At 42.0% G+C, this 25,366-nt stretch overlaps 1 protein-coding gene and 1 long non-coding RNA gene across 2 annotated transcripts in view; both read left to right on the plus strand.

Annotated features, from left to right (window-relative positions):
* Positions 1-11: 11 nt before the first annotated feature.
* On the plus strand, positions 12-8,777 carry rab15 (RAB15, member RAS oncogene family; the record flags this gene model as incomplete). Its single annotated transcript, XM_084483681.1, has 7 exons — positions 12-135; positions 5,560-5,620; positions 5,784-5,844; positions 6,531-6,608; positions 7,360-7,449; positions 8,100-8,165; positions 8,616-8,777. 7 exons carry the CDS (start codon positions 12-14, stop codon positions 8,775-8,777), a joined length of 642 nt encoding a protein of 213 aa, XP_084339807.1.
* Positions 8,778-17,146: 8,369 nt separating this feature from the next.
* The window catches only part of LOC311363626, a 32,375-nt gene continuing 24,155 nt past the window's right edge, over positions 17,147-25,366 (plus strand). Inside the window, exon 1 of the long non-coding RNA XR_014639027.1 lies at positions 17,147-17,297. This is a non-coding gene — a long non-coding RNA (uncharacterized lncRNA). The remainder of the gene's footprint in view (positions 17,298-25,366) is intronic.

Here is a 25,366-nt window from a genome sequence, read left to right on the forward strand (position 1 = left end):
TTCTTGACACTATGGCTAAACAGTATGATGTGCTCTTCCGACTCCTGCTTCTCGGAGATTCTGGGGTTGGAAAAACATGTTTGTTGTGCAGATTCACGGACAACGAATTTCACCCGTCTCACATTTCCACAATCGGTAAGGCCGTCCGAAGGTGTGATGTTTTAAATGCTTATTGTTGTTTGTATGATGTCAATCTCATTCCGAGAATTCTGATGCAATTTCGCATAGCGCTCGCACAATCGTAATTTAAGTATATGTTCTTAGTTAAACACGCAATAGCATTATTTATAAACTATTCATTCATATGTTTACGTGTCAACCCCTTCAAACGTTGCATGGATGAGGGCTACAACATAAACTGTTATTGTCCCATCAAGAGGTCGACAGTGATCGTTTTTCCATTATACACAATGGGGTTAAGCAACTATTGGTGACTTAAGGACAGTGTCAAATTAATGAACCCAAGACTGCCAGTGTTTCCAGTCATAGAGTTTGGTTTGCTACTTAAGTATTCTTTAGGCCTACAGTTTATGATCCAGTTAATAGTAGGACCAATGAAGAGATTATTCAGTCAAGGAATAGGCGTTGAGTCTTTAAACGTAATGGAGCAAACAATCCTCACTTTAGATCCTTACTTAACACAAATAATAAAAGTGGGAGTCTGTGGTCTTCTCTTTGATGATGGCCATGGCTGTCTTGTGTTTGCATTCGCTTTTCACTAATGTCCTGTTAGTGAGGATTCCATCATCAAGTAGTAATTGGCCAAATTAAAGCTCTTGTGATGATGAGGGAAATAGACAATTCTTTTTATTAGCCCTAGTCTATATCTAATGAATTGAGGCCACCCAATAAAGTCCAGCTGCATTGGCTACACTCGCCACTCTAGAGATGTCTAAGATGTCTGTCTAATGTCTATAGCAAACCATTTGCTATACATATTGGGTGTCACATTTTTCTATTGCCCTTGTCCCTTTCCATGTATAATTAATGAGGTATGGGGGAGGATGGGTTAAATACACTATACTTTCTGATATTTTGTATATACTGCTGTAGTTCCCAGCCTAGTTCCCATCGTCCATCTGATGATTGTTTGCTGATCCGTGGATTGCAGAGGAATTACAAGTTATACAAGAGCATAAACATACATGTAGGTGTAGTATACATATACATGTATACATAATAGAAGAAGCCTGCAGCTTGAGTGGTACTAAAATGGTTGTAATTGTTTTATAGCAGTGCTATTGAGGGGAAATTCTACATATATACAGAGTTGTCTTGTTAGGAATGAAGATGGTTATGGCTTTGAAATGGAGTCGACTAATCAACTTTCAGTCAATTATCTTCCATGTTTTCATCTTTTCATTTATTTTGAACTTTTCAGCACTGTATGCCATATCCAATATCGACAGTTTCACATTGTCAATATAAGACAAAAAAGTAATTTAATCGTATACATTAATGACTAATCATTAATGAATATGTTATTGAATATTATATTATATATCAGAATAGCTTCATAGCATCGAGTGACTCTCCATGTGTTCTGAAAGCTATCGTCTTTGTGTATTTCTAAATGAGTGTCTCACAAACCTAGAACACAGAGTTATACCACTGGAGTGAATAATGATCTACCTGCACACGCTTCAGTAAGACCCCAGTGCTATTTAAAGCCATGGACCTATGGCACTTGGCAGGGGACTATAGAAGAGGTATGCTCATGTAATGCTAAAGCCTTTCAACCTATACTACTCCCAGACTGCCGGTTAAAAAATCAATTGACCCATTTCACAGGGGTGTCACTGTAGGGCAAACACAGGTGTCACTCATTACACTAATTATGGGGCTGCTGCTTTAATGAGCAGGACAAACGGTCAATGTGTCTTATCTTCACTGTTTCAATTCTACAACCCGTACCCGGGTACAAAGAAAAAGCAGACCCATAAAAAGTGTTTGGAGTGACACCTGTGTTTGTCCGATAGGATGCCTCTGTGAAAAGGCTGTAGCTCTAAGTACTCTTTGCCATAGAGTAGGTTCTTGTTGCCTTGTACTGGATGTTCCTTATCTCAGCTGGAGGCCAGAAGGTCGGGCTCTTAGCTGAGATATTTCTGTCAGACCAAAACAGACTCGGAATACAGGGCACAATGTCCATAAGCCCCGGTGGGTGTCCTTTTATTACGAGAATTAATTCAGGTCTAAAAAGCTCTCACAGAGTGGGAGAGAAAAGAAACATCCAGAGTTCCCGATAGTATGACTCCACACACCCCCACAATGAATAAATTTGGGATATTTCTGTAAATTCACCATCCCAGCCGGAGTGCCATAACTTATCAGCTGAACGTCCACCATGGTGGATCATCTAAAAAGGGGGCAAAAAGCCGAGGCAGGTTATTCACCAAACTAAATCATACTACCTATTACTACAACCTTTTCTGTCATACAGAGACCAAAGGATTGACATGTTTTTTTTTCAGCATTTCCACAAATGATGTCAGTCAGATCAGTCAGATTCAAAGATCAGTCAGATTCAAAATTACATTGGATAGCCACATGGTTATTAGTGATTTGTGACAAATGTCACAATGACAGAATCAATCGCCACTTAACACAATGACCAGTAGGTAATAGTATGTACTGGCCTAAAACCAGTTCCTGCTCTGCTTCGGTCACTCATATCACCTCTAACAACGTAAAGCTAATCCTTTGTTTCTAGATATTTGAAATCGAAGAGAGGAGCGTAGATCTGTTGGACGGGAACCTCCTGGCAGGGCAAACACTGTTAATGCTCTTAAAACACATTCCTGAACACTAGTATCTTATATATAGTAGCCCAAACAAGTGGTCGATTACCTACACGGCTGCACTAATGAATGGAACCCAATAGACAAATTACATAGAACGCCAGATGCGATGAAGATGAGATATGATCACATATAGGAGGAAGACACAGGAGATGTGACCATCAAAGTAGGGGTGTGAAAAATAATCAATTCTTCGATGCATCGCGATTCTCTCTAGAATGATTCCATCTCGATGCAGAAAAATTAATAATCTGAAACAAATTTAATAAGAGAACCGACTTTATCTAATATAAAATATTAGATAAGGTAATTCATCTGTTGATTGTCTTTAATGATCATCACACAAGTAGGAAGTGATTAGCAAACTCTGAGTAGCAAACTCAGATGTATATATATATATTTGAAAATCCCGCATGGAAATGTACATAAAAAGAAATTGTTGCATCGTTTTAGAATGGAATCGTTGACCTCTGAATCTGAATCAAATCAAATCGTGAGGTGCCAAGAGATTCCCACCCCTACATCTAAGTACTAACGGCCAAAGGTGCATTCCTGCACAGTTTTTTATCTCTTGTCCTTCACCCCTGGCGGTCCATTATCTGAACCGATCTGGGATTACAGCCGTCAGACCAACGATGAATGATTGTAGACAATCCCCCTCCCCGCCCTCCCCCAAAAGGATGGATACAAAACTATAAGCATCCTGGAGCAATTCCCCATCTGTTCCTATAATTGACCCAATGATTGTATCTGAAGCTGTCATATCCATAAACTAGGCTAAAGTGGCATACATGGTTTTATACAAATCTATATATTTTCAGGTGACCTGCCTGTTTTCCCAGGGTATAGTGACATCCATTGCATCCCTCCCCCTCATCATAGACTTCGTGTCACTAGGGCTCTGCTATTACCCACCCGAGGGCCATGAAACATGCCAGCACCTAATCTGCGTCACACAGCTGTCACAGTAAATGGACGAGTTCCGTTTGGGGCGTGTGGTTTCCCATTAGGGTCTACATGGTGCTTTGAGTCGTGCCCATTGTGTGCCTTTCTTTCTTGGCGGTTTTGTATTGTGCTCACCCCCTATCAGAGGAACGACAGAGCGGTAGAGAACGTTAACCTCCAATGACTTACTGCAGCCTGCAAAATATAGTGTTGGGGTTAATTGTAGGCTGTGTATAACTTGATGCTGAAAATATTTTGTGAACTAGCAATAAATACGTCCATCCACCTCATACTGGCCAACGTGCTGCAAACCATATTGGACTGTGATAGGTTCTTCTAAGGGATTCTAGGTTCTGATAGATTTTGTTTTTAGTAGAATAGTAGGCCCCTCATTTAGAAGTGAGCTGCATGGCAGATGTTTGATCGTATTTATAAATTGCAATGGTTACTAATGTGCAACAGGTACAAAAAAATGTGTTCTTGTGTGTTCTTCTCTTCCCTTATTTTATCTTATCTTATCTTATATCACTCTGAGTCAGTTTCTCTCCATCTCCATCAGTTAAGTTACAGTTACTCTCCCTCTACAAAGTTACTCTCTAACCACAGCAAGTCCTGGCCAAGCTTACTGGTGCACAGCCGTTGGGTACTGTTCACTTTTCGCACACATGCGTTAGAAAACGCCCATGGCCTTGTCCTAGTAGTTTTATTATGTTATTATGAGTCTCCTGGAATAAGGACAAGAGCAGAAAGCTACCAAATTAGAAATAAAAAACACATCAGCTTTTTTGTTATTGAAGTAGGGCAGACTGTTTTCGAAGTGACGCTATGGTGACTGTTTTACAGATGTGGAACAGACATTGAATTGACTTGGACTGTTTATTAATTTGGCTTGGATTAGCAAGGCGTCAGCTATTAAATTGTTTCTCTTTAGGGGGAAGTTAAGCACTCAAACTGGACAAGAAAGCCAAATATGGGGGGGCCGTTAATAGTTACTTCTTCCTATTGTGTTGTTGTTTTGCTTGACTGAAAGTCTTATTTACACAAAGTGATTAAAGCGTCAAAGAAAAATCCCACTGTTAAGACACTGAAAACAAGAAGCGATTTGGTTATATCCTATTTGTGGAGAAACCTGTTTAGTTCACCTGCTTTAGGCTATGTATTTATTAAAATGTATCCAAAAAGTAAATCCAAGATCAACATATGCTACTAAATTTGCTTTAGACAATTATTTGAAGTTTGTTAGCATTTTATTTAATAGTGTAAGTAAGAAAGTGAGTTCTCATAAAGCGTTAATAATCGGGTTAGGTTTAGGTTTACATAGAAGATGTGGTCATGTGTATGCAACAGACATAGATTTCATGTTCCCATCAAGCGCATCCTATCTTGCTGAAATCAGCAAGATGGTGGATCACTGACGCGTGGCAGACCTCGCGCTTCCTGATCTCGCGCTTCCTGATCTCATATGCTCTCTACCCTCTCTTACTCCTTCCGCGATGTTACCAACCCTCACAATCATCAGCACACACACACACACACACACACACACACACACACACACACACACACACACACACACACACTAGGCTTTTTGAGCGTAAATGATAAGCTGATGTAAAGATACAATGCATTAATGCCCTCCTTTCATGTTACTAAGCCACTGCTTGACTTGGAGGAGAGTGGTCAGAAAGGGATGCTGCATCATGCACATCATGCATCAGGCGCCAGGTTTAAGAAGGCCCAAGGGCATAAAAAAACCAAGGGCCAAGGGTCTGCAGAAAGGGTCAGATAAAAGGTTTTCAACTTCCATCTCTTGCAGGAGTCGACTTCAAGATGAAGACACTCATGATAGATGGCGTCAAAGTGCGAATACAGATATGGTAAGGAGGCAACAGGAAAAGACCATCCATGGCAATTCATTCTATCGTTATGTTTGTTTATATTTATATATATATATAATTGTTTACATTGGATGGATATGATTTCCATTGCTATAACCAAAATTAGGCTTATTTTGTATGTTTGTGTGTGGGTTTCGTCCAGGGACACTGCAGGTCAGGAGCGATACCAGACCATCACAAAGCAGTACTACAGACGAGCGCAGGTAAACCCACCTGACCATACCCGGTTTGGCTTTCTGGCTTTCTGGCTTTCTGGCAATAACATCTTTCACCAGAGATGGTGCTGCTGTGGCAGTATGAAGAGCTCACGTTGCATTTACTGTGACAAATTGTGACGTGAATCTTTATTTTATGATATACATAAAAATATCTCCTTAAATGTCCCATTCTGGTTTTAGCAATCGTTGCTCAATGCACAACAGGTGCCTCACCCAGCCCCAGAGTCCGACTCGGTCTGACTTGACCAAGTGAGGCTGCATAAACCAGCCATCATTCACACACATTCCCAAATACCCCTAACACTAATCTCAAAGATTTCTGTTTCAATCTCATTGGCGATACAGTTAAAATGGTACCAGAGATCCCTGACGGTGAAGCCACTGACACCCAGTTAGTTACATTCATAATCTGCCAGTGCACCATCTTTCATCAGTGGGCCATCATCTCAATCACCAATCATCAATTACAGAAATGTATTTACCTACAAATCTTATATATTGCCACTTTTAACAATTATCATTAAATGTCTCCTAATCTGTCCTACTCTTTTTTTTGTTAAACATGCAGCTATATGTGAAGCATTTTTTATCGGACTAAACAGAGTTGAACCATGATGTTTAAGGTTGGAGTCTGTTTTATGACCACCAACCATCTGTATCGTCTCCCACAGGGAATCTTCCTTGTGTACGACATCACCAGTGAGAGGTCCTTCCAGCACATTATGAAGTGGGCCAGTGACGTAGATGAGGTGAGGTCAAATTGTAAAATTTAGCTTTTGCACAATCCTTCCACTGCTTATTCCTATACTTTTAGTATCTGCCTTCATTCAAATCTGCTAGTACTTAAAGTAGAAATACTACTATTCTGTGCCAACATAAAAATATACTCATGTGTAACTCTCTAGCGACATAAAACATCAGCAAGCAGTAAATCAAGTTGCTCTTTTAAAATATATAATATAATAAAACATTTTATAGATGGCTCTTGATATTGGAACATTACATGTATATCTGGGTTGGGTTCATGGTTTGGGATAGTCTCTGAATCAATAACCCTTTTGAGGACATCCAAGACCAGAGTAGTGAAATGTTATCTGCTGTCCGAACCACTTATCACATAAACTCAGCCAGACGCATGTGGACAGAGAGCAGACGGGTCTTATTAGGTTTAAACATCCTTTGACTGCCTCTTGTCCTCCGTATGACAAGTTAACTGACAGTTCTCTCACTCACACACACACACACACACACACACACACACACACACACACACACACACACACACACACACACACACACACACACACACACACACACATAGCTCTTCATCTATCCAGTCTCTCGAGATGAATAGGCGTCTGTAAACCTACCCTCCCCCCCCCGTTCCATCTTAATCCACTCTATGGATCTCTACTGTCCTCTGTCTCCCCTGACATTTGCCAATCTATTGTGACTCCGACTTGGGCGTCTTATTCCTGGTTGACGTCGTCTGCTGTGCAGTACGCCCCTGAGAAGGTGCAGAAGATCCTGGTGGGGAACAAGTCTGATGATGTGGACAAGAGGCAGGTGGCCACCGAACAGGCACACAAGGTGGGCACCGTTCCGCCGACCCATTTTTTTATTTTTTTATTTTTTTATTTTTTTATGACGCTTCCCACAATTGATTGTGTTACATTCTATTATGACTCTAGGAACTGTAATGGCTTCCTATGAAGAAGGTCAACGCTGGGAAAAACGTCATGCAATTTGAAGTACTTTGGACCCAGCAGATGATTTTTTTCTTTAACTACCAAGCTTCAAACAGAGTTACTTAACAAATACTCATAGAAGCTGGTTATCAATGTATCAACGTATGGTTCAAGGCTAGCTCTCACTTAAAGATAATTCTATTTCACAAGCTTTAAATGTTTGTCCCCCTGAAACGATGACGTCTAACGACATAATGATGTCATGTTTTCCGTCATGCTACTCTCAAATCTACATTTTGAGATGCAAAGATTTGAAGAGCAGGTTACATTGGAGTTGACTAAACCCACACCTACAACAAGGACAATCGTGCTTCCCATTGGTTTTGATGGCAAAAAATTGGTTTACATTGGTATATATTTTTGCATCTTTGAAACCTTTTTCAAAGATGGCAGTGTTTTAGTTGTGTCTATCCGTCCGAACATCATATCTGCACATTTCAAACGTAGGTTTCACCCTCACCCATACAAACATTGCTGTTATTGTCCCCCTAGCTGGCCGAGTCCTATGGAATGGACTTCTTTGAGACAAGTGCCTACAACAACCACAACATCACAGAGGTGAGGGAATAACCATTAACGTATACATTGAAAATGTTTCTTCAAGTACACAATATTCTATTGGTGTGTAGACGTGTGAGTAGGATTCGTTCTACAATCTTCATGACCAATGGCCTTGGTTATTGTTATTGATATTCAATATTATTGTATATATATTCATATTCTTGTTTTAATCTTGCGCTGTGGATTTGGGGGGCGGGGCGGTGGGGGGTGCTTTCAGGTTCAGAAAGTAAAAGTCACGCCATGCTTATTGGTCCACCCATGCTGTCCCACTACCCAGCTGTTTGAGCTCATTTATATTCATTTTGCTCAGTGGCTAGTCCGTTGGCACATGACTCCGAGCCATCAATCGGAACCAGGAAGTGCTACCAGTTTGTCGGCATGCCGACCGTCTCGGGTGTGTGCTTTAGGCCTCGTGCTTCAACCGGTGTCCGCGTCCTCCGTCCGCAGTGCTTCACCCGGCTGGCGGAGCAGGTGCTGGCGGCCAACAAGAAGGACCTGGACCTGCTGCGCATGTCCATCACGGACGAGCTGGACCTCACCGCCCTGGAGGATGAGGAGGGCATCGGCGGCGGGCCGGCGGCGGACCCCGGCAGGAGCTGCTGGTGCTGAGGCCCTCACCTCGTCGTTTCGGGGGGGGGGGGGGGGGGGGGCGTTTTGATCATTGAAAACGTCTGGAGGATTGAGTATTAGTATGATTTGAATATTTGTGCTTTTGTTCACCTGTGCGTTTGCTCTACTGCTGGTGGTCGGATACACAGTGAAGGAGGGAGGGCGGTGGGGGGCTCCTTTTACTTGTTATTACTTTCACTTACACTTCACAGAAACTGCTAGAAAGGACGCTTGTCAAGCTACAGGTTTGCAGCTCATTCCCCTCTGAAGTCGGTGCCCCGTAGAGGAATCAATCACAGGAGTCAACTAAAGACTATTTGGACCACCCAGGAAGGAACTTTATTTTCACACAATGTGCCTAGCGACTGGCGAAGAAGAAAGAACATGTCAAGTTGATTTTCTTTGAGCTCTAGGTGTTCCTCTTTTTAAACCCATGAAGTGGACATACCCCACATAAGAATGCTAATACTGGGCTTTTGGAACCTGTTCATGTTGTGGATTTAATACAGCATAAAACAGCTTGCTCTTTACCTTTTGCTGATAGTATTTTTCGAATGTGTCCGTGAACTTGATGTTTACGTTTTGCCAGTAGAGGGAGCCATAGGCATAGTAAAAGCTGAGTTGACTGCCAGTGAACCCAAACCATTTGATATGCAGTTATTCAAAAAACAAATTGGTATCAATGGCAAGCCGGAGTCAGCCAAATTCTACTGATTTAAATATTCACATTTACGTCATTCAGCCTCTTCAACTAATTGTATGTAGCTACATATGCAAAATGCATTATGATTGAAACAGAAAATACCCTCAAGTACTTTCTGTATTATTTCTATGCCTTCTAGACCATGAAGTATTTCCATAATTTGATTCTATTTTCTTTCATCGACTGTGAATCCGTCATCAAAAATATTCAAGGGAATGGAACTATGCGAGTTTTCTGTGCACAGGGACCAATGAGAGATTTGCATGCAAACCCGATTCTATGTCACGTTTCTTCTTCTTTTATTTATATCGTTACGTCACAACTTCAGTGAAGTTATAACAACGGGAACTCCCGTCATTCATGTGGAGCGCTGTTCTGCCAGTGCTGCCTGCGGACCTACAGAGGGGAGACCATGGATGATGACTGGACTATACGCTAGTCTGGATACATGTATTTGTGTTGTTTTGTTGAACTACTTTGGGATTTATTTTAGACTACTTGAATGGTGTTTGTGGAAATATATGAAGTGTAATCAAATAACCGAATGAATGTCGTTCTTTGCAAACGGAAAATGTTTGAAAGTAAATAATCCATGTGTTATCAGTGCAAGAAAGTGTTTTAGTTTGTGGCCCAGGGAGATGTTTGTGGACATGTTTATCTGTGTATAGGTACACATAAAAGAAGTACATGTACACACAGCATAGAAGGTATGCTGGAAGTTATTCTGTTTTCATTCACAATGGCATCTGAGCAGCATGGTATGTACAGTATTGTTGGACTTGGACACTAGCACTGCGCACTACATGTGCACAGAACACACACAATACTAACTTGCCTTTATTTTGTCAAACTGCACACACACACACACACACACACACCCTTCAAATCCGAGAACCCACCACTCTATGATCAAAGTGAGTCAATGAATAGGCCTGCTGGCTGTAAATAGACTAAATCACATTAAATCGGCAGCAACTGTGTAGGTAGAAGATTTCTGACATCAAACGATTTTTCCCTTCATCTTCTCACGCTACCGCCAGTGAATGTGCTAGAGGCCCACGCATTTAAAAACGACAGGGTTTTTTGTGTTTCTAAAATATACAACTCCCACTTTTGTATTATCAACGACAAAGGCATCATTTTTGCTGTTTTGCATGTTGGGTGCAGGAACAGTCTCAAAGCGAATAAGCTCTTCATGGTTCAAGTTTAACCTTAATGCCTACAGTAACACACAATGAATTGTTCTAATAAAGCGTTGAACTGAATTTAGGGTGGGCAATTTGGAGAAACCAGCTAGATTTTGCAAAAACACACCCTCTCTTAAGGCCCAAACACAGAAGAAGCTCGCTAGCTTTAGCAAAAGGTCTGCCTAGCCTAGTTCAAAAAACCATGCGTAGTTTGTGCGCGGGCAGCGTGTGCACTGTGCACTAGTTGGGTAGGTAGGAAGGGGTGAGGTAAGTCATCCAGTCATTTCATTAGAGATAAGTGAGTGTGATTAGCCATTACAAGTTTTGAAAATGTGCCGCTTCTGACATCACAGGTGGGCGTGTCCACCTAGATGTGTGCTGGATAGATCAGTCTACCAGCCTACCCAGTGGATTGTAGCAAATGTTGCTCATCTATCCGTCATACATCTAGGTGGACACGCCCACCTGTGATGTCAGAAGCAGCACATTTTCAAAACAGCTTGTAATGGCTAATCACACTCACACCTGGTGGTATAATGTGTCCCCTTTAATGGTTTAAGGGGCAGTGTGTGGAATTTAGTGGTATCTAGCAGAACGGTTGAGCATAATATTCATAACCATTACCCTAATCATAAGCATAACCTTGACTGCAATTATAACTGGGTTGGAAGGGGTCAAGCTCCACCTATTTGGCTCTGCCAATTGAGCACCACCTGCTGCTAGATGTCTCTAAATCCTACACAATCCACCGTAAAAGGTGCGATGACATGCCACCAGGTGTGGTGTGATTAGCCTTTACAAGCCGTTTTGAAACGGAAAGAATATAAGATCAATCGTGCTCTATTTATTAACAGGAAACAAACAGTGCCCCTTCCTCTTCAAGGTCCCATGACATGCCACCATTTGTGGTGTGATTAGCCGTTACAAGCCATTTTGAATATCGGTGTTATGACATCACAGGTGGGCGTGTCCACCTGTGTGCTGGATAGATCAGTTTACCAGCCTACCCGGTGGACTGTAGCAAACGTTGCTCATCTATCCCTCACACATCTAGGTGGACACACACCTGTGATTTCAAAACGGCTTGTGATGGCTAATCACACCACACCTGGTGGCATGTCATGGGACCTTTTACTATATTTAAAGTAATCGATGCGCTCCCACTGTGAGCATATTCCATGACGCACTCTGGCTACCAAGCCCGCAAGCAATCCTCAAACCTCAAACACTCCTATACCAGCTTTAGTAGGATGGCTCAGTATGCAGTCTGAATACTGGGGAAGTGTTTTAGGTTTGAGAAGTGTGCATGCGCATGTGTTGAGGGGCTATGTGTTACATACTCTATGTGTTAATGTATGTGCGCCATGTGTTCAAAAACCTTGATCCAAATCCAAGACACTCAAGGTGTTGTGATGTCATCCTCCCACCCCTCTACTGGATCTTCACTTCAGTGTTGAGTCGGAGTCGAGTGTGTGTGTGTGTGTGTGTGTGTGTGTGTGTGTGTGTGTGTGTGTGTGAGTGAGAGAGAGAGAGAGAGAGAGAGAGAGAGAGAGAGAGAGAGAGAGAGAGAGAGAGAGAGAGAGAGAGAGAGAGAGAGAGAGAGAGAGAGAGAGGAGAACACAGTTTGAAGAGAATCTTCTCTGTTGTTCCTCTTTACCTTTGACTCTTCAAAAGACTCCTCTCTGCCTCTGCACTTTACAAAGGAAGCTCAAGGTTCAAGGCACAATAGCAGCATGCAAAGGTTCACTGTGCACTAACTTCTTGCACCCAAGTGGCAGTTTTGTTTAGAAACCACCTTGACGAAAGCCAGCCTGTATTCAACAACCATTTTATAGATTTTAGCAAAAAATCTGATTGTTTTCACAGGAGGAAGAGTTTTTTGTTGAATAGCAATATAAGTTGTTATAAGTAAGTAAGTATAAGTATATATAAGTAAGTATAAGTAAGTAACATGCAAACTGAGCCCTATAGGTTATAAATATTATTTATTCAGGCCTATTGGATCTGTACCTCTTAAGAGTCGCTAATGTTCAGGATTATAAAGAAGGCTAGGATAGGAGCTCATAGTCCCTGCATTCACCAGACAGCACATTAACTGCTCACCGACATGTCAATACATAAGGGGGGGAACAATAATAATAATATTGCAAATGATCAAATTGCAAACATTTGAAAGAGGAGACACCTGCCTCGATTGGTCCAGCAACACTCCAACACAGGCATTTTATTGTTTGATATGGAGTTTTGTTAAACCTCTTTGATTAAAGACCTTGTGTACCTGTGATTAATCTAGACTTTTCCTTGGTGATTCAGATTTCAAGTGATGATGTCTCAATGGCACGACATAAACACTGATTCAAACAATGCACACACTGGGTGGGGATGAGAATATTGACATTAGAACTTTGACTGTGCAGAGTTAGGTTGAGTTGAGACAAGTGAGAGTTTCCTGTTTAGTAGGTCTACTTTGTGGTTGATTTCAACAATTAAAGTCACTGTTTGTTCAAAACAAGTGACATGGATGGTAAGTTAAAGTTTTAATGTGTTAGATGAGTAGAAAGTAATGGACAATCACAGGCTATTTTGTAATGCCTCATTTAAATATTCTCAACAAATTGATATGATAACAGCAATTAGTAGTAGTAATTATAATATAATTATTAACAATAATAATATAATATTCCTATAATAGGAATCATCATCATCGGCAGGCCTACATCATGTTAACCCGTTCCCACTTTGAATTATTCTAAATATGACAGTATCTTGTGATAATATAAATGATGATGATTTATAATAATAATACTGACATCAGTAACAATGCTAATAATTATTATTAGTGTTCATATTAACAGTAATATTCAGTGGGGGCTCAGTGTCGCACAATCCCCATGCACGGAACTGCTATAGTTGGCCAAAGATGATGTCATAATGGCCCAACGTAACCGACGACTACATCCAGAGTTCCAACGATACACATACTATTAGGGGAGAATATCCACCATCAGCAACCTGATGCAGTAGTGCTGATGCCCTGCCATAGAAGGACATCCGCCCAGCGATGCACCAGCAGTGATGACCTTTCATAAAGGGACATCTGCCAAGTGATGCACCAGGAGAGTTGGCCAGTCATTGACAGTTATGCACCAGCGAAGTTGGAGGAATGTCAGGGACATTCGCTCAGCATTTGCCTCAGTGAAGATATCCTTCATAAAGTGACATCCGCCAAGCGATACACCAGCTGTGATGCCCTGCCATGGAGGGTAATTGGCCCAGCCATGCACCAGCCATGATTAATAAATGTATAAAATGCATTTGGCACAGCTCTGTCATGCGACAACTTGGTTTTAGTATTAATATACATATTCAAAGAGTCGTTTGGATTTTTAAGATTATGCAACTTTGGAAGTGTTTGATAGTATTAAGTTGTGTTGCCATTCTTTATATTACAAATTATATCAAATACATACATGCAATTATAAAGGCTTTAGAAGTTTTAACACTTTAATGACTGCACAAAACCCTATAAAACTATATTGTATGGCTCCTTTGAGGTGTGCTGTATTCAGGTGTAGCTGTTGTCACAATTGAGGAGCATAGTCGAACTATGGCTTAGTCGGATTAAGCAGTGCATATAAACATACTGACTGAGGCTCAGGGGACATTGTAGATGTTTGCTTTACATTGAATCTCTGGAGTACCAATATCTCATCTAGTGCAGTTAAGCTGAACACATGTTTATCTATGCAGAGACACAGCTTCACATTACCCAGCTCATATCCAAACCCCGAGCTGCAACACACGGACAAAGCAACATGCATTAATTTAACCACTGTCTGCTTGAAAATCACACAAAGCAATGCTGGAATCTTATTTGTAGAAATGTTGCTATATGATACACATGTACGAAAAAATGAAGAAGAAAAATTCATTCATTCATCATCATAAACAATGTATCATCATAGCAATGTGACAAAAAGCAGATCAGTTGATGATGATGATGATGATAGATCCTTTATTGATCCCCAAGGGGAAATTCAGTTGTATCCATGGCCAGATCTCTTCCCTCATTTTGTCTGTTTCCTTCTTTGAAAATGAGTAGGCCTATATAATTATTTGGCCTACAATCACATTTTCATTAAAAAATAGTAAACAACAAATCTGGAATCAGGTGAAGTTCCAATTTCTCTTATGTGAACTATCAGTTTGATTATATAACATGCTTCCTTTTAATAAGTAACCCCAACAATAGCTTCAAATAATAAAAAAACAACGTTTTCATTCTTACAAGTACTTATATTATATATATATTATAATATATATATATTATATTACTGAGAATATAATCGAACAAAAGTGAGGCTGGCCCCATCTAGTGGCAAATGGATTACACTGCACCTGTAAAGGACGGAACAATCGAATGATTTATGTTGTATTATTGAGCAAAATATTGTGGGCCAATGTCGGCTTACCATTGATTGGTATTAAGGATAGGATAAAAAAAAAACTGCACACAACAACAATATTCTCCTAGGATCCAAATAGTCAATAAACTGGGGAAACTTGAATAGCAAAAACATAATTTTGTATTTCGGTTATCGTGGGAAAAAATTGAAGGAGGCATAAGAGGAGATAGGAGGAGCATTTTGGTGTTGTAGGCCTCGATTTAAAGAGACCATATATACATTTTCATTTGATATTCTGCTGGCCCAGTGGTAGGTGCCCAGATATAAACACAGGGTAAATAATTAATGATACATTTTATTCTGCACGTCTGCACCATTTTTTGCTTTGCCAATGGGTATTCTGGTGTGTTCAAATGAAGATTGTAACAGGGGTTGTCGTCGATAAAGGGTTTGTCTAGATCTAAATGCTTTAAGACAACTTATGCTGAGCCAGCCATGCCTGCAGGCTAGTTGCTCAAAGATAGGCACAGGCAGAACTGCAACCCATACAGTCAGTGCAAGAACAGAATAATTCACTTATAGTCTGCTGCAACACAAATTTGTTGGTTGGGTAAACCACTAGGTTCTGAAATGTTTGTTTCCCATTACAATTTAGTTGCAATGCACAACCGCAGTGAAATAATTTCAAAGTTGCTTTTTCAGGCTATGTTTTGTTTTATATTTCATCTTTAGTTTTGTTTAAGTTTTTTAGTTAGTATAGGGCTAATTATTGACTGGTTAAGCTTGGGAATTAAATATATATTTTAGATATTACTAACTGTAAGAGCTCTTTAGCATTTGATGCAGAATTTGATGTAGCCTACTTTAGACTCTCTCTAGTAAAATTAACCTGCGTTGACTTCCATTGTTGTGATAGAAGAGAATTCCAAAGGTTTCAACTGACATGGAGCTGAGAAGATATTGACCTAATGTTCATCCGACCAGCTCTTTAATATAGTTCCAGCAAGACGCTTTCAGTGGAGTGCAGAAGAAGATTAGTGGTGATCCATTTGTCTGAAACGGTGGGCATGTCTATATTCACAGTTCTTCCTCGCCCAACACGGTTGGCTCTGTATGAACTATGTAAATGATTTTATTTGATTGATTGATTGATTGATTGTGGCTGTGCCTATTGTCTGCCTCTATCCGTGGATGAGATAAGTGGCCTATGGAAGTAGATTTCTGTGGTCATGAAGTCACACGTTATATTAGGATACTGAAGAAACCCAAACTGACTTGCTACTTTGGATCACACTGCGAGTGTTGTTTTTCATAGGAATTAAAATCAACGACGCCCACTTGAATCTGCCCCCAGAGACGATGTTGTGGGTGGTGGTGCATACAGTGGCTTTAATGAGGGTTATATTGCTCCGTTCATTCGGTTATTATCCAACCCAGGGCGACGTTTTAGAATAATGACTTTATAGGATTAATGAAATACCTTATTCCCCGATTCATTCATGATTTGATTTGTGGCCGTCATAAGGCGTATTAGTTCATGCAGTGTAGTAGGCCTATTTCATTTTAAGCTTTGCAACATATATAAGAAATAAATATTGTATAAAGGCTATTTGTGTTTCCCGGATTTATTAATGATTAAATGTGCGGTCCTCATATGGGGTGGATTTCTACACGGCGCAACGCTTTGCAAGTGCAGCGAACGACAAGTTTCCGGGGTTTCATCAGCCGTGCTGCTCATCAACACCCGGACCTGACACAAACACCAGTTGCTCAGTTCCATCGCTGACAAGCCTATTGGAGGCTGCGTTGCCAGAGCAACGCTCCCCCGCCATCCTTTCATTAGCAATCTGTTCATCTCTCCAAACCTCAACCACTATCCTCCGCATCGCGAGAGTGTAACGCCGGAGCGGCTGAGTCGCAGTGACCTCACCCCCCTTCCTCCCCCCCGCAGCTGCGACGGCGAGGCGGAGCGAAGTGCTGCTGCAACTTTGGATGAACTTCTGAGCCGGAGCAGTCGAGAGGCGGACGTTGGAGTATCCAGACGAGTGTCAGTGAGGTGCAGAGACTCGATGGTTAACGTATACGTTCCAGTCGTATGTCTTCTTTTTATTCAACACGGCTCCGTTCGTCGTGGCCGTGGTAGCGCCCGAGCCTTTAGCCCCCGGACGGCGGCTCCGCAGTTGAACTTTTGCGAGAAGCCGAAAGGTGGATAAATAACTAAAAGGTGAGTACGCTTTTTGCTGCCCCTGCTCGACGGTTTCGGGTTGTACTGATTGTAACAACGACACCGTTACGACTCAGGGTGACAGCCTACCGTTCACACTGCCCGGTGTGTCGCCTTTGCAGCAATTTGTTGTCACTCTCTGGGACTAAACGCGATGGCTCCGGGGAGCGAAATCAACCAAGTTTGGCTAGCAGCGTCCTTATCATCACCATGTTTTTTTTATTCTTCACAATGCACAACCTCGACTTTGTGTCATATACATACTTTGCATGTACTCTGAGTACTGTATTCGATTTGGTTGTGCATGCAGCGCTTGTTAGTTGAGTGTTTATGGTTAGTATATGTGCCTTGTGAATGTGATTCATCTGTATCACCGTAACTCAACCAGCCTGCCACTGACGGACAGCAGGACTCCCACTACAGCTTGATGTGGAATATTCTGACAACGAAACGTTGTTGTTTGTGTTGGGATTGAAAATGCTGCTAAATTAAATCAGATAAGTAATTGTCTTCTTTGGTCCTGTGGTATTGTAGCTCATTATGGTGGAGGACTGGATGCACTGTTTTTACCGAAACACTTGTTGCGGGTGAAACACTGTCCATGCCATATAAATGAGAGTATCCAGCATCAACACGACTATATCACCGTAGAGATAGTCTAGCTTTGGGCGCCTTGCTTGCCTACAGTTGAGTACTCCTTGGCATTGTTGTTGTTTTTCAGTTCGTGTTCCCTCCAAAAAGCCAGGCAGTTGAATAGTGATCTGCAGTGGCTCTGTAGGAGGATGCGCTGCTGATTTCTTCTGGTGGGAATTCACCAGCTGAGAACGATACTGATATAGTTGAAGGGTTTTAACATTGAATACGATGTAACTTTAAAAAAAAAGCTTGAGGTATTAATTTAGTAAGCACCAAATCGGTATAACGTTTGCATTCTAAGAAATAGCTTCTTTTGTTTATTTTTCTTGTTTGGTTACTTGCGTTGTTAGACCTATTACTAAACATATTAGGCATATGTAATACGTTTGTGTCTATATGTTAACTCTTATGAGTCATTTTCAGACCTAATGCTGTTGTCGAGTAGCTTTGTCATTGTAAGTGTACCCCCTGTAGCTTCACTTTTGTTATTGCTGTCACCCTTCACCTGTAGAGCTTTTCGATGGGCACTCCGTGGGGTGAGAGCTATTCACTCACTCCCTCTCCCTCTCACTCTCACTCTCTTTCTCTTTCACTCTTTCACTGAAGTCTCCAATAATTAGTTTAGCACTGATTCTGCTCTTAAAAGGGCCCAGAGCCACAACAACATCATGGCGGTTTGCACACCACTTGCAGACCCATTTGTTTGCGTGCTTGCCGCAACGGCTCTGTTGTATCACATGCTACAGCAGTAAGTGGGCCATTGTAGAGAACCGCGTAGGTGGATGGCATGCACACGTGATCCTTGGCGCATGGAGCTGCCAGTGAAGTGGTGGCAGTTGTGGGGCATCAGCTCCATTTGAGTGGCAACTGGAAGATTATTTTGGGATGTTGTAGAGCGTCCCAACCACATCTCCCATCAGGTGCTCCACCAGATAAAGCAGCTAGTGGTTTGGGGGTGGAGCCTTTAACCCCCACTCACCCTTATCATAAGCATGGTTCCTATCAAGGGAGTCTCTCATGGGGTGGCCGAGGGCTGACCAAGAAATATGGAGGGCAAAGAGGGCATGAAAAATGGGCACATAATGTTGGTAAAGCCCATTGAGTGGCTATATTTAGTAAGCTTTATCATGTTGACTTGTACTGGTCTCACTGGGACAGACGGGACCTTCTTTTTATTGTCTTTGGCAGCAGTGTGTGTGTGTGTGTGTGTGTGTGTGTGTGTGTGTGTGTGTGTGTGTGTGTGTGTGTGTGTGTGTGTGTGTGTGTGTGTGTGTGTGTGTGCCTCACAACTAGCCCCCTCCCCACACACTTCCACACAGTACCTTCTTCCTTTCCACTGTTGCAGGCAGTTCCTCTCCCTCCCTGCTTCCTGTCACGGAAAGCAGGCGGTTACTGCACTGACATTTTCATCGCTGCAGAGTCTTCTTGTCCTTATCTCTCTTGCTGCATCCTGACTTCTCATTCTCTCCTTCCCCCAACTAGCGCTCTCTCGTCCCTCCTCCCCTGTCTGACTCTCTCTCTCTCTGTCTTGCTCTCTCTCATACTTTCTCTGCACTCTTCCCCACTCTCTGCAGACAGGGGGAGATTGGAATGTGTGATGCCCTGGCAGATGCTTAAGGTTTCAGGGGTGGTCTCTTCTATTGAGATGTAACAGAGTCGGGGGCCCTCTTAAAGTAGAGTGGATCTCCCTCACAGGGTACTGATTGAATAGACCTGCCCACCGGGGCCTGGTCCTTACACTAACATAAGAGAACATTTATAAAGGGAACACAATTCCTATTTAAGAGTATGTTTATTCAGAATAGTTTTAATAGTCAGTTACTGTGTCATATGTGTCGTAGCACTAGCATTAGTACTGGATGATGTGTTAAGGTATGATATCTCCCACCACATCTCCTGCCTTTTATTTATACCCTCACCTCTCAAATCTCTTTGGATATAACTTGCATGAGTGTGATTGCATTCTGTAGAATTTACATAAGATGTCTTTCTGTTACCTCCGTGGATCATGTTGATTTACATATGATCAATTTAATTAAGTTAATGAAGTCAAAACGATTTAAGAGTCTTAACATATTAAACAATAGACTGGAATCCATAGCTTGGAATAGCATGCCAGGAAAGAACTGCTGTCACAGTTATGTGCAATGTGTTTCACAACTCTTGAATCTTTTTGAGCAATGCAAGTTCTTGATGCGCCAATCCTACGTCATCCTACAAAACAAAAGGGGGAGAGAAGAGTATACAATACAATTCATCAGTAGATAATTGCACTTGAGATGATGTTAAAAGCTGCCTCTTTCCACATCCACTTTTAGTTTTTTGATAAATGTTTTTCATACCTTGCCTCTCTTCTCGTGATGTAACAGCCTAATTAGGGCTGCGAGAAGGGATTATGGCACATGAAAGCCATGCTTTATCATCCAATAAAAAAGGAGTAAGCCTTTGGCTGTGAGCAGATGAGCATGACGTCTGTATGAACATCCCAAAACAATAGAGGTGTTGCTCATCCACACAAGAGATAAAGTACAGACTGTACACTGTGCAGGTGGAGAGCCTTGAGACAGTGGAGAGCCTAGTTAAACATCATCTGCTCTCATCTTACACAAAACAAAGGACTCATCCTCCTTAATTGTTGGCACAAGTCTTCTTGAGTGAGCAAACTCGATGCCACCCAAAACCAAAACCAACACATCAGGTAAAATGCTCTTCAGATGATTGTGAGAAGTTAATCTCCTGACCGCTGCTATGTTATAACTGGTCATCCCTGTAAGGCCAGACCCTCCTACATTTTAGGCCAAGGGGAATATAGACCTACTAATGGAATATGATAGGATATGATCTGTCTTCTCTGGTTCTCTACCCCTTTTGCCAGCGTATCATAGGGTGGCTTGTAGAAACAAAATGTCTTTTTACACCTCTGGTAACCAGAACTAGACAGTGGATATTGTCTGACAAGCCTTTTCCTTTCGGGTTAAACTAGAACATTTTTTTATTTTAGTTGTATTGATTGTCTCTTGTTTACTATTTTGTATGACTTGTCAAGTCCTGTTTGTGAATGAGAGTGCTGACAAATATTGTAAATCCTCTTCATCTAAAATGTACAAGTGGAATTGCAGAGATTCTTGTGCACCAACTGCCCTGCCATCTGTTTTTGTAGCCTGACGAAGCTCTTGGTGCGAGGAGAGATTTCCTCTTCGGTGGCTGAAAGGATCTAGTCTACTAGTTTTCTCCTAATAATGTAATGCTGCTCATCCTTTCTTTAATCATTCCAGATTATTTCCACCACCTCCTGTCGAAGGTCTTGAACGATTTCTTGAACGCTACAAATCACACCAGTCAGGGAATTTCAATGGAAATTGAAATTGTAAGTCGGTGTCATTAGAGATCGAGGATGGGTTGGATCTCTGTAGTATCAGAATTGTAGGTAGAAGGTACGCTGATCAAGTGGAACAAACAAGCAGAGGCCCGCAGAGGAGCAATTTATTTTTGACTACCCGGTTAAACTTGAAGACATTAGCTCAGGCAAAGTAAATTAGATAGGAGGGTGGGGGGTGGGGCTGGTATTCTAGAAAGATGAGACAAATTTTCTTCACCGCTGGATGCCACTCTAATGAGCAGTGGAGACCGTACCTCTACATGTTGAGTTTCTGAAAAGTTGCCGTGCCTCTTAGTCGGTACACAGGCCTGCATGCTGTGAAGCAGATGTCAGCAGCGCAACATGATAACAAATGTCTTCCTTGTCCCATACATTAAAGCCACATCAAACCCCACGGAAAATGTGGTAACCTTCTGCAACAAGTTTTTCACTTTGTGAATGACTTTGTTAACAGACGGTCCTTGGGCCCCCCCTTCCTTTGAACAGAAGCCTTCGCCACAAATGTAATGCCCAACTGAAACTCAGCAGCCCTTACACAGAATCACATGGTTGTGTTGACGTCTCGGTGCTCGGGCTGGTTACCGGATGGTTTAGCTCTTGTGCATAGGAAACATTTATTTGACAGATGTGCTTTGATAGCCTTCGTACTGCATGCACCAAACCAAAAGTCATGTCAATAATATTGCATGTAAAGGAAGGACGCTCGGGTTGGAAAGGCAAGCTGGTCTGTATTTGTGATATGCAGGTAGACCTTTTTAATGGTTATCCCAAGAAATTCTGGTAATGAAATGAAATCGGTAGGTCATACATGCTATTTCAGTGTGGGCTTGACTTGAGTTTCAACATTCTTGTGCTATGCCAAGTGGGGAAGAGAGCGGAGCCCTGTAAGGTTCAGTAATAGAAGACATCTTGCCCAGCTGTGTGGGTTCCAAGGAGATTCAAGCTCAGTGCCAGGGATAATTAACACATAAAGGCTTGGACCCATGTTGATTTACAGATAGCTCCAGTAGCAAGCAATGGTTGGCTGACCTCTCTGGCATCACTGCCGCTTTGCTGATCTTTGATTGCCTCGGTTGTAGTTCTTATAATGATGACAAGCAGAGGATGCATCTCTGCCACTGCCTAAAAGGCCAAAAAAGCAGTGTGGTAGTGATCCTATCGCAATTTAACCTGAAGAAAAGTTTGCTGCTTTTAGCTAGAAAAATGTGGTCACTGTGCCCAGGTCTCCAACATCTGGTTTGCAGGTGGTGGATTCTGAAAACCAAAACAGGAAAGTGGCCTTGTCATGAACTGCTGCATTTTTCTGCAACCATTCGACCCGTTTTGCTTGTCGTAGAGCCAGTGTGTTTTTGGCGCATAAAGCGAAGGCCTCGTGGCGTGAAAGAGAGTTTCCATTTGACAAGATTTATACTTTTCAGGTGTCTAATTTGCCAGATGTTTGCCTTTGGTTCATCAGTCTGGAGTTCACCTTTAGTGCTGTGCCGCTCTGTTAGTCAGCCCATCAGGGCAGAGTAACACACAGAGGAATGTGCAGGAGAGTTATGTGTACACAATGGCGATGACCTCATCATTTTCAACATTAGCTAAGCTTGACATGCCGCACAACAATGAATCTTCCTGTCCCCCTAACCAATTCCTCCCCTAACCTTCTCCCTCCTGTCAAGTGTCTTCATTCGTTCTCAGACACTATTCAAAAGCCAAGCTAGAGTTTTTATTCTGCAAGATTGAGTGTGTATAAATATTTAAGTCAATTCTTGTTCCCCATCTAGAACACGCTAGAATGGAAAATGTCATTAATTTATGAATTCATAAACCTCACGTCAAATGCATCCAGCTGATTTAACTCCGCTCTTTCTGTCTCTGCCTCCTTTTGTGCTCTGTCTCCGTTCACCCGTCAACCCATGTGTTGTTTATGCGAGATGGGAACTCGCAGGGCTGCTGTTGGTCATTATCAGGCAACGGGAGCGCAGAGCGAGGAGTTCACCGCCTCATTTGCGCAGCCCGCTAAAGACAACAGGTTTCAGCGCACTCTCCTTATGGCGAGGGTCCGCGGAGTTGTGCTCTAATGAAGTCACCCATCGACTGAGCGCAATAAACTAGCCATAAAACACTTGGTCCTCGGGAAGAGGAGGATGCGAGGGAGTTCACCCGTCCTTCTTCTTCATATGCTGTCCTCAAGTCTGGTACTTCGGATACTAATTTCTCAAGGATGCCAGGAGAAGGGCACACAGAGGGTTTTGCTTGTCGAATAGTACTTTGGTTGAAGAGGGAACACATTTCATTGCAGTCTTCTACACAGTCTTAAAAGTTTTAGATTTGAAATTGGTTACAGCCCTAATCACGGCACAAATGTCAAAGCCTATTTCCCTTCCCTGTCTTGGGTCCGGTGTGGGGGGGTACTTCCTTCACTGAGCTTTGCATGGAGCTCTCTGGGATGAAGCCATGCTACGGTGGTTACTGCAGCGCACCTCGTCCTGTGAGCAGTGGGAGTAGGAGGAGAGGAGCGGAGCTGAAAAAGGCCTGCGGGGGCTGAGTGCGTGTTGCATAATAGCGGCCAACCCAGCTGTGCTGTGTTGTTTAGCCCGCTGGGAGAGAACCGATGGCTCTGCCCACCTGCCTCATGGCATAGCTGGTTTTCAGATTTGCGCCCCCCATTGGGTAGCGTTCCAGTATTGCACCAGTGCATACAAGCTGGTCGTAACCAAGAGGCCGCTGCACTGAATGAGGTGGGCTTTTAAGTAGGGGTGTAATGATACACAAAAGTCACGATTCGGTACGTACCTCGGTTTTTAAGTCACGGTTCGGTATGTTTTTCGGTACAGCAGTTTTTATTATTGTATTTTTATTAAACAATTCAATTTTGATTCATGAAATTGTATCAAAAAAATGCCTAACACAAATGAAAATACATAAAATAAAACACAATCAAGTCCAGGACTTATTTCCATTGTGGTCCTCAACACAAAACATCAGGACAAGACAAGACACTCAGAGTGTCACAGTGTGTGATAATCAATAAAAACTTGATTTTCGGTACGTACCGAAATGAAACGTGCATCGAACCGTTAGACCCGTACCGAAAAATTTCGGTACGAATGAGTGTATCGTTACACCCCTACTTTTAAGGAAACACTATGGCCACTATTGCATCGTTCTTTTTTACTATTGCCACACTTTGACACTGCGGTGTGATAATAATCGCCTCGACACTATTTTTTTACTATCTACTATCTATCTATCTACTTATGTCACTTTCTTCTCACTTGAATAGTGTTGTCATTCGCACACACACACACACACACACACACACACACACACACACACACACGCACACACAAAGACACCCAATAAAAAACTTAGACAGTAAAAAAAGGATTGTGGATGTAATATGTCGGCCATTGCTACGTTGCCATGGCAGCAGTGGCATTGTCAGAGTCCCTGTCGGTATAATGATAACGCAAGCCTCAGACTCATTTCCCCCCCTTTCAACAGCTCCTCTTTCTTCCTCCTGAATTATCTTAATTCCCCCAGCCTTCCTCTGCGTCTCAGAAGTTATACACTCCAGGTACTGCGCACTCACAGTAATATAGGATATGAACTCTGGCAAGCCCTGCTTCTTATCTATTCCTCCTTTTATCTGAGTTGCTTTATTAGCAGTTGATTGTTTGCAGTTCTTCAGATCTTTTGCAGTGGGAACTGGAGGTGTGCATGTATTGGTCAGGTACACGTGGAGACTGGCAGACTGGCCTCTCAGACATTACCTACATGCCTTTGCAGTGGGTTTAGGTGGAATCTAATGGCCCAATCACAACAACTTAATTTCTGACTCCAACCATCTCTGAAAACGGCTAATCAAATAGGATTTCAGGATTATTAACAGACTCAGCAATGTCTGTTATAGAGCTGTTGTTTTTCAAGTTTTTCAACGAATCATTATCCCCTAGATAGCAATGGTGTAAAGAAAATCCTAGGTCTTTGCTATCCATTAATTAAATAAAAAGTAAGATCAATAAAATACATTTCAAAAGCTGAAATTAGCGAAAATAAGTAGTTA

The sequence above is a fragment of the Micromesistius poutassou genome (assembly GCF_964030765.1).
Source record: "Micromesistius poutassou genome assembly, chromosome: 19".
Lineage (NCBI taxonomy): Eukaryota > Metazoa > Chordata > Actinopteri > Gadiformes > Gadidae > Micromesistius > Micromesistius poutassou.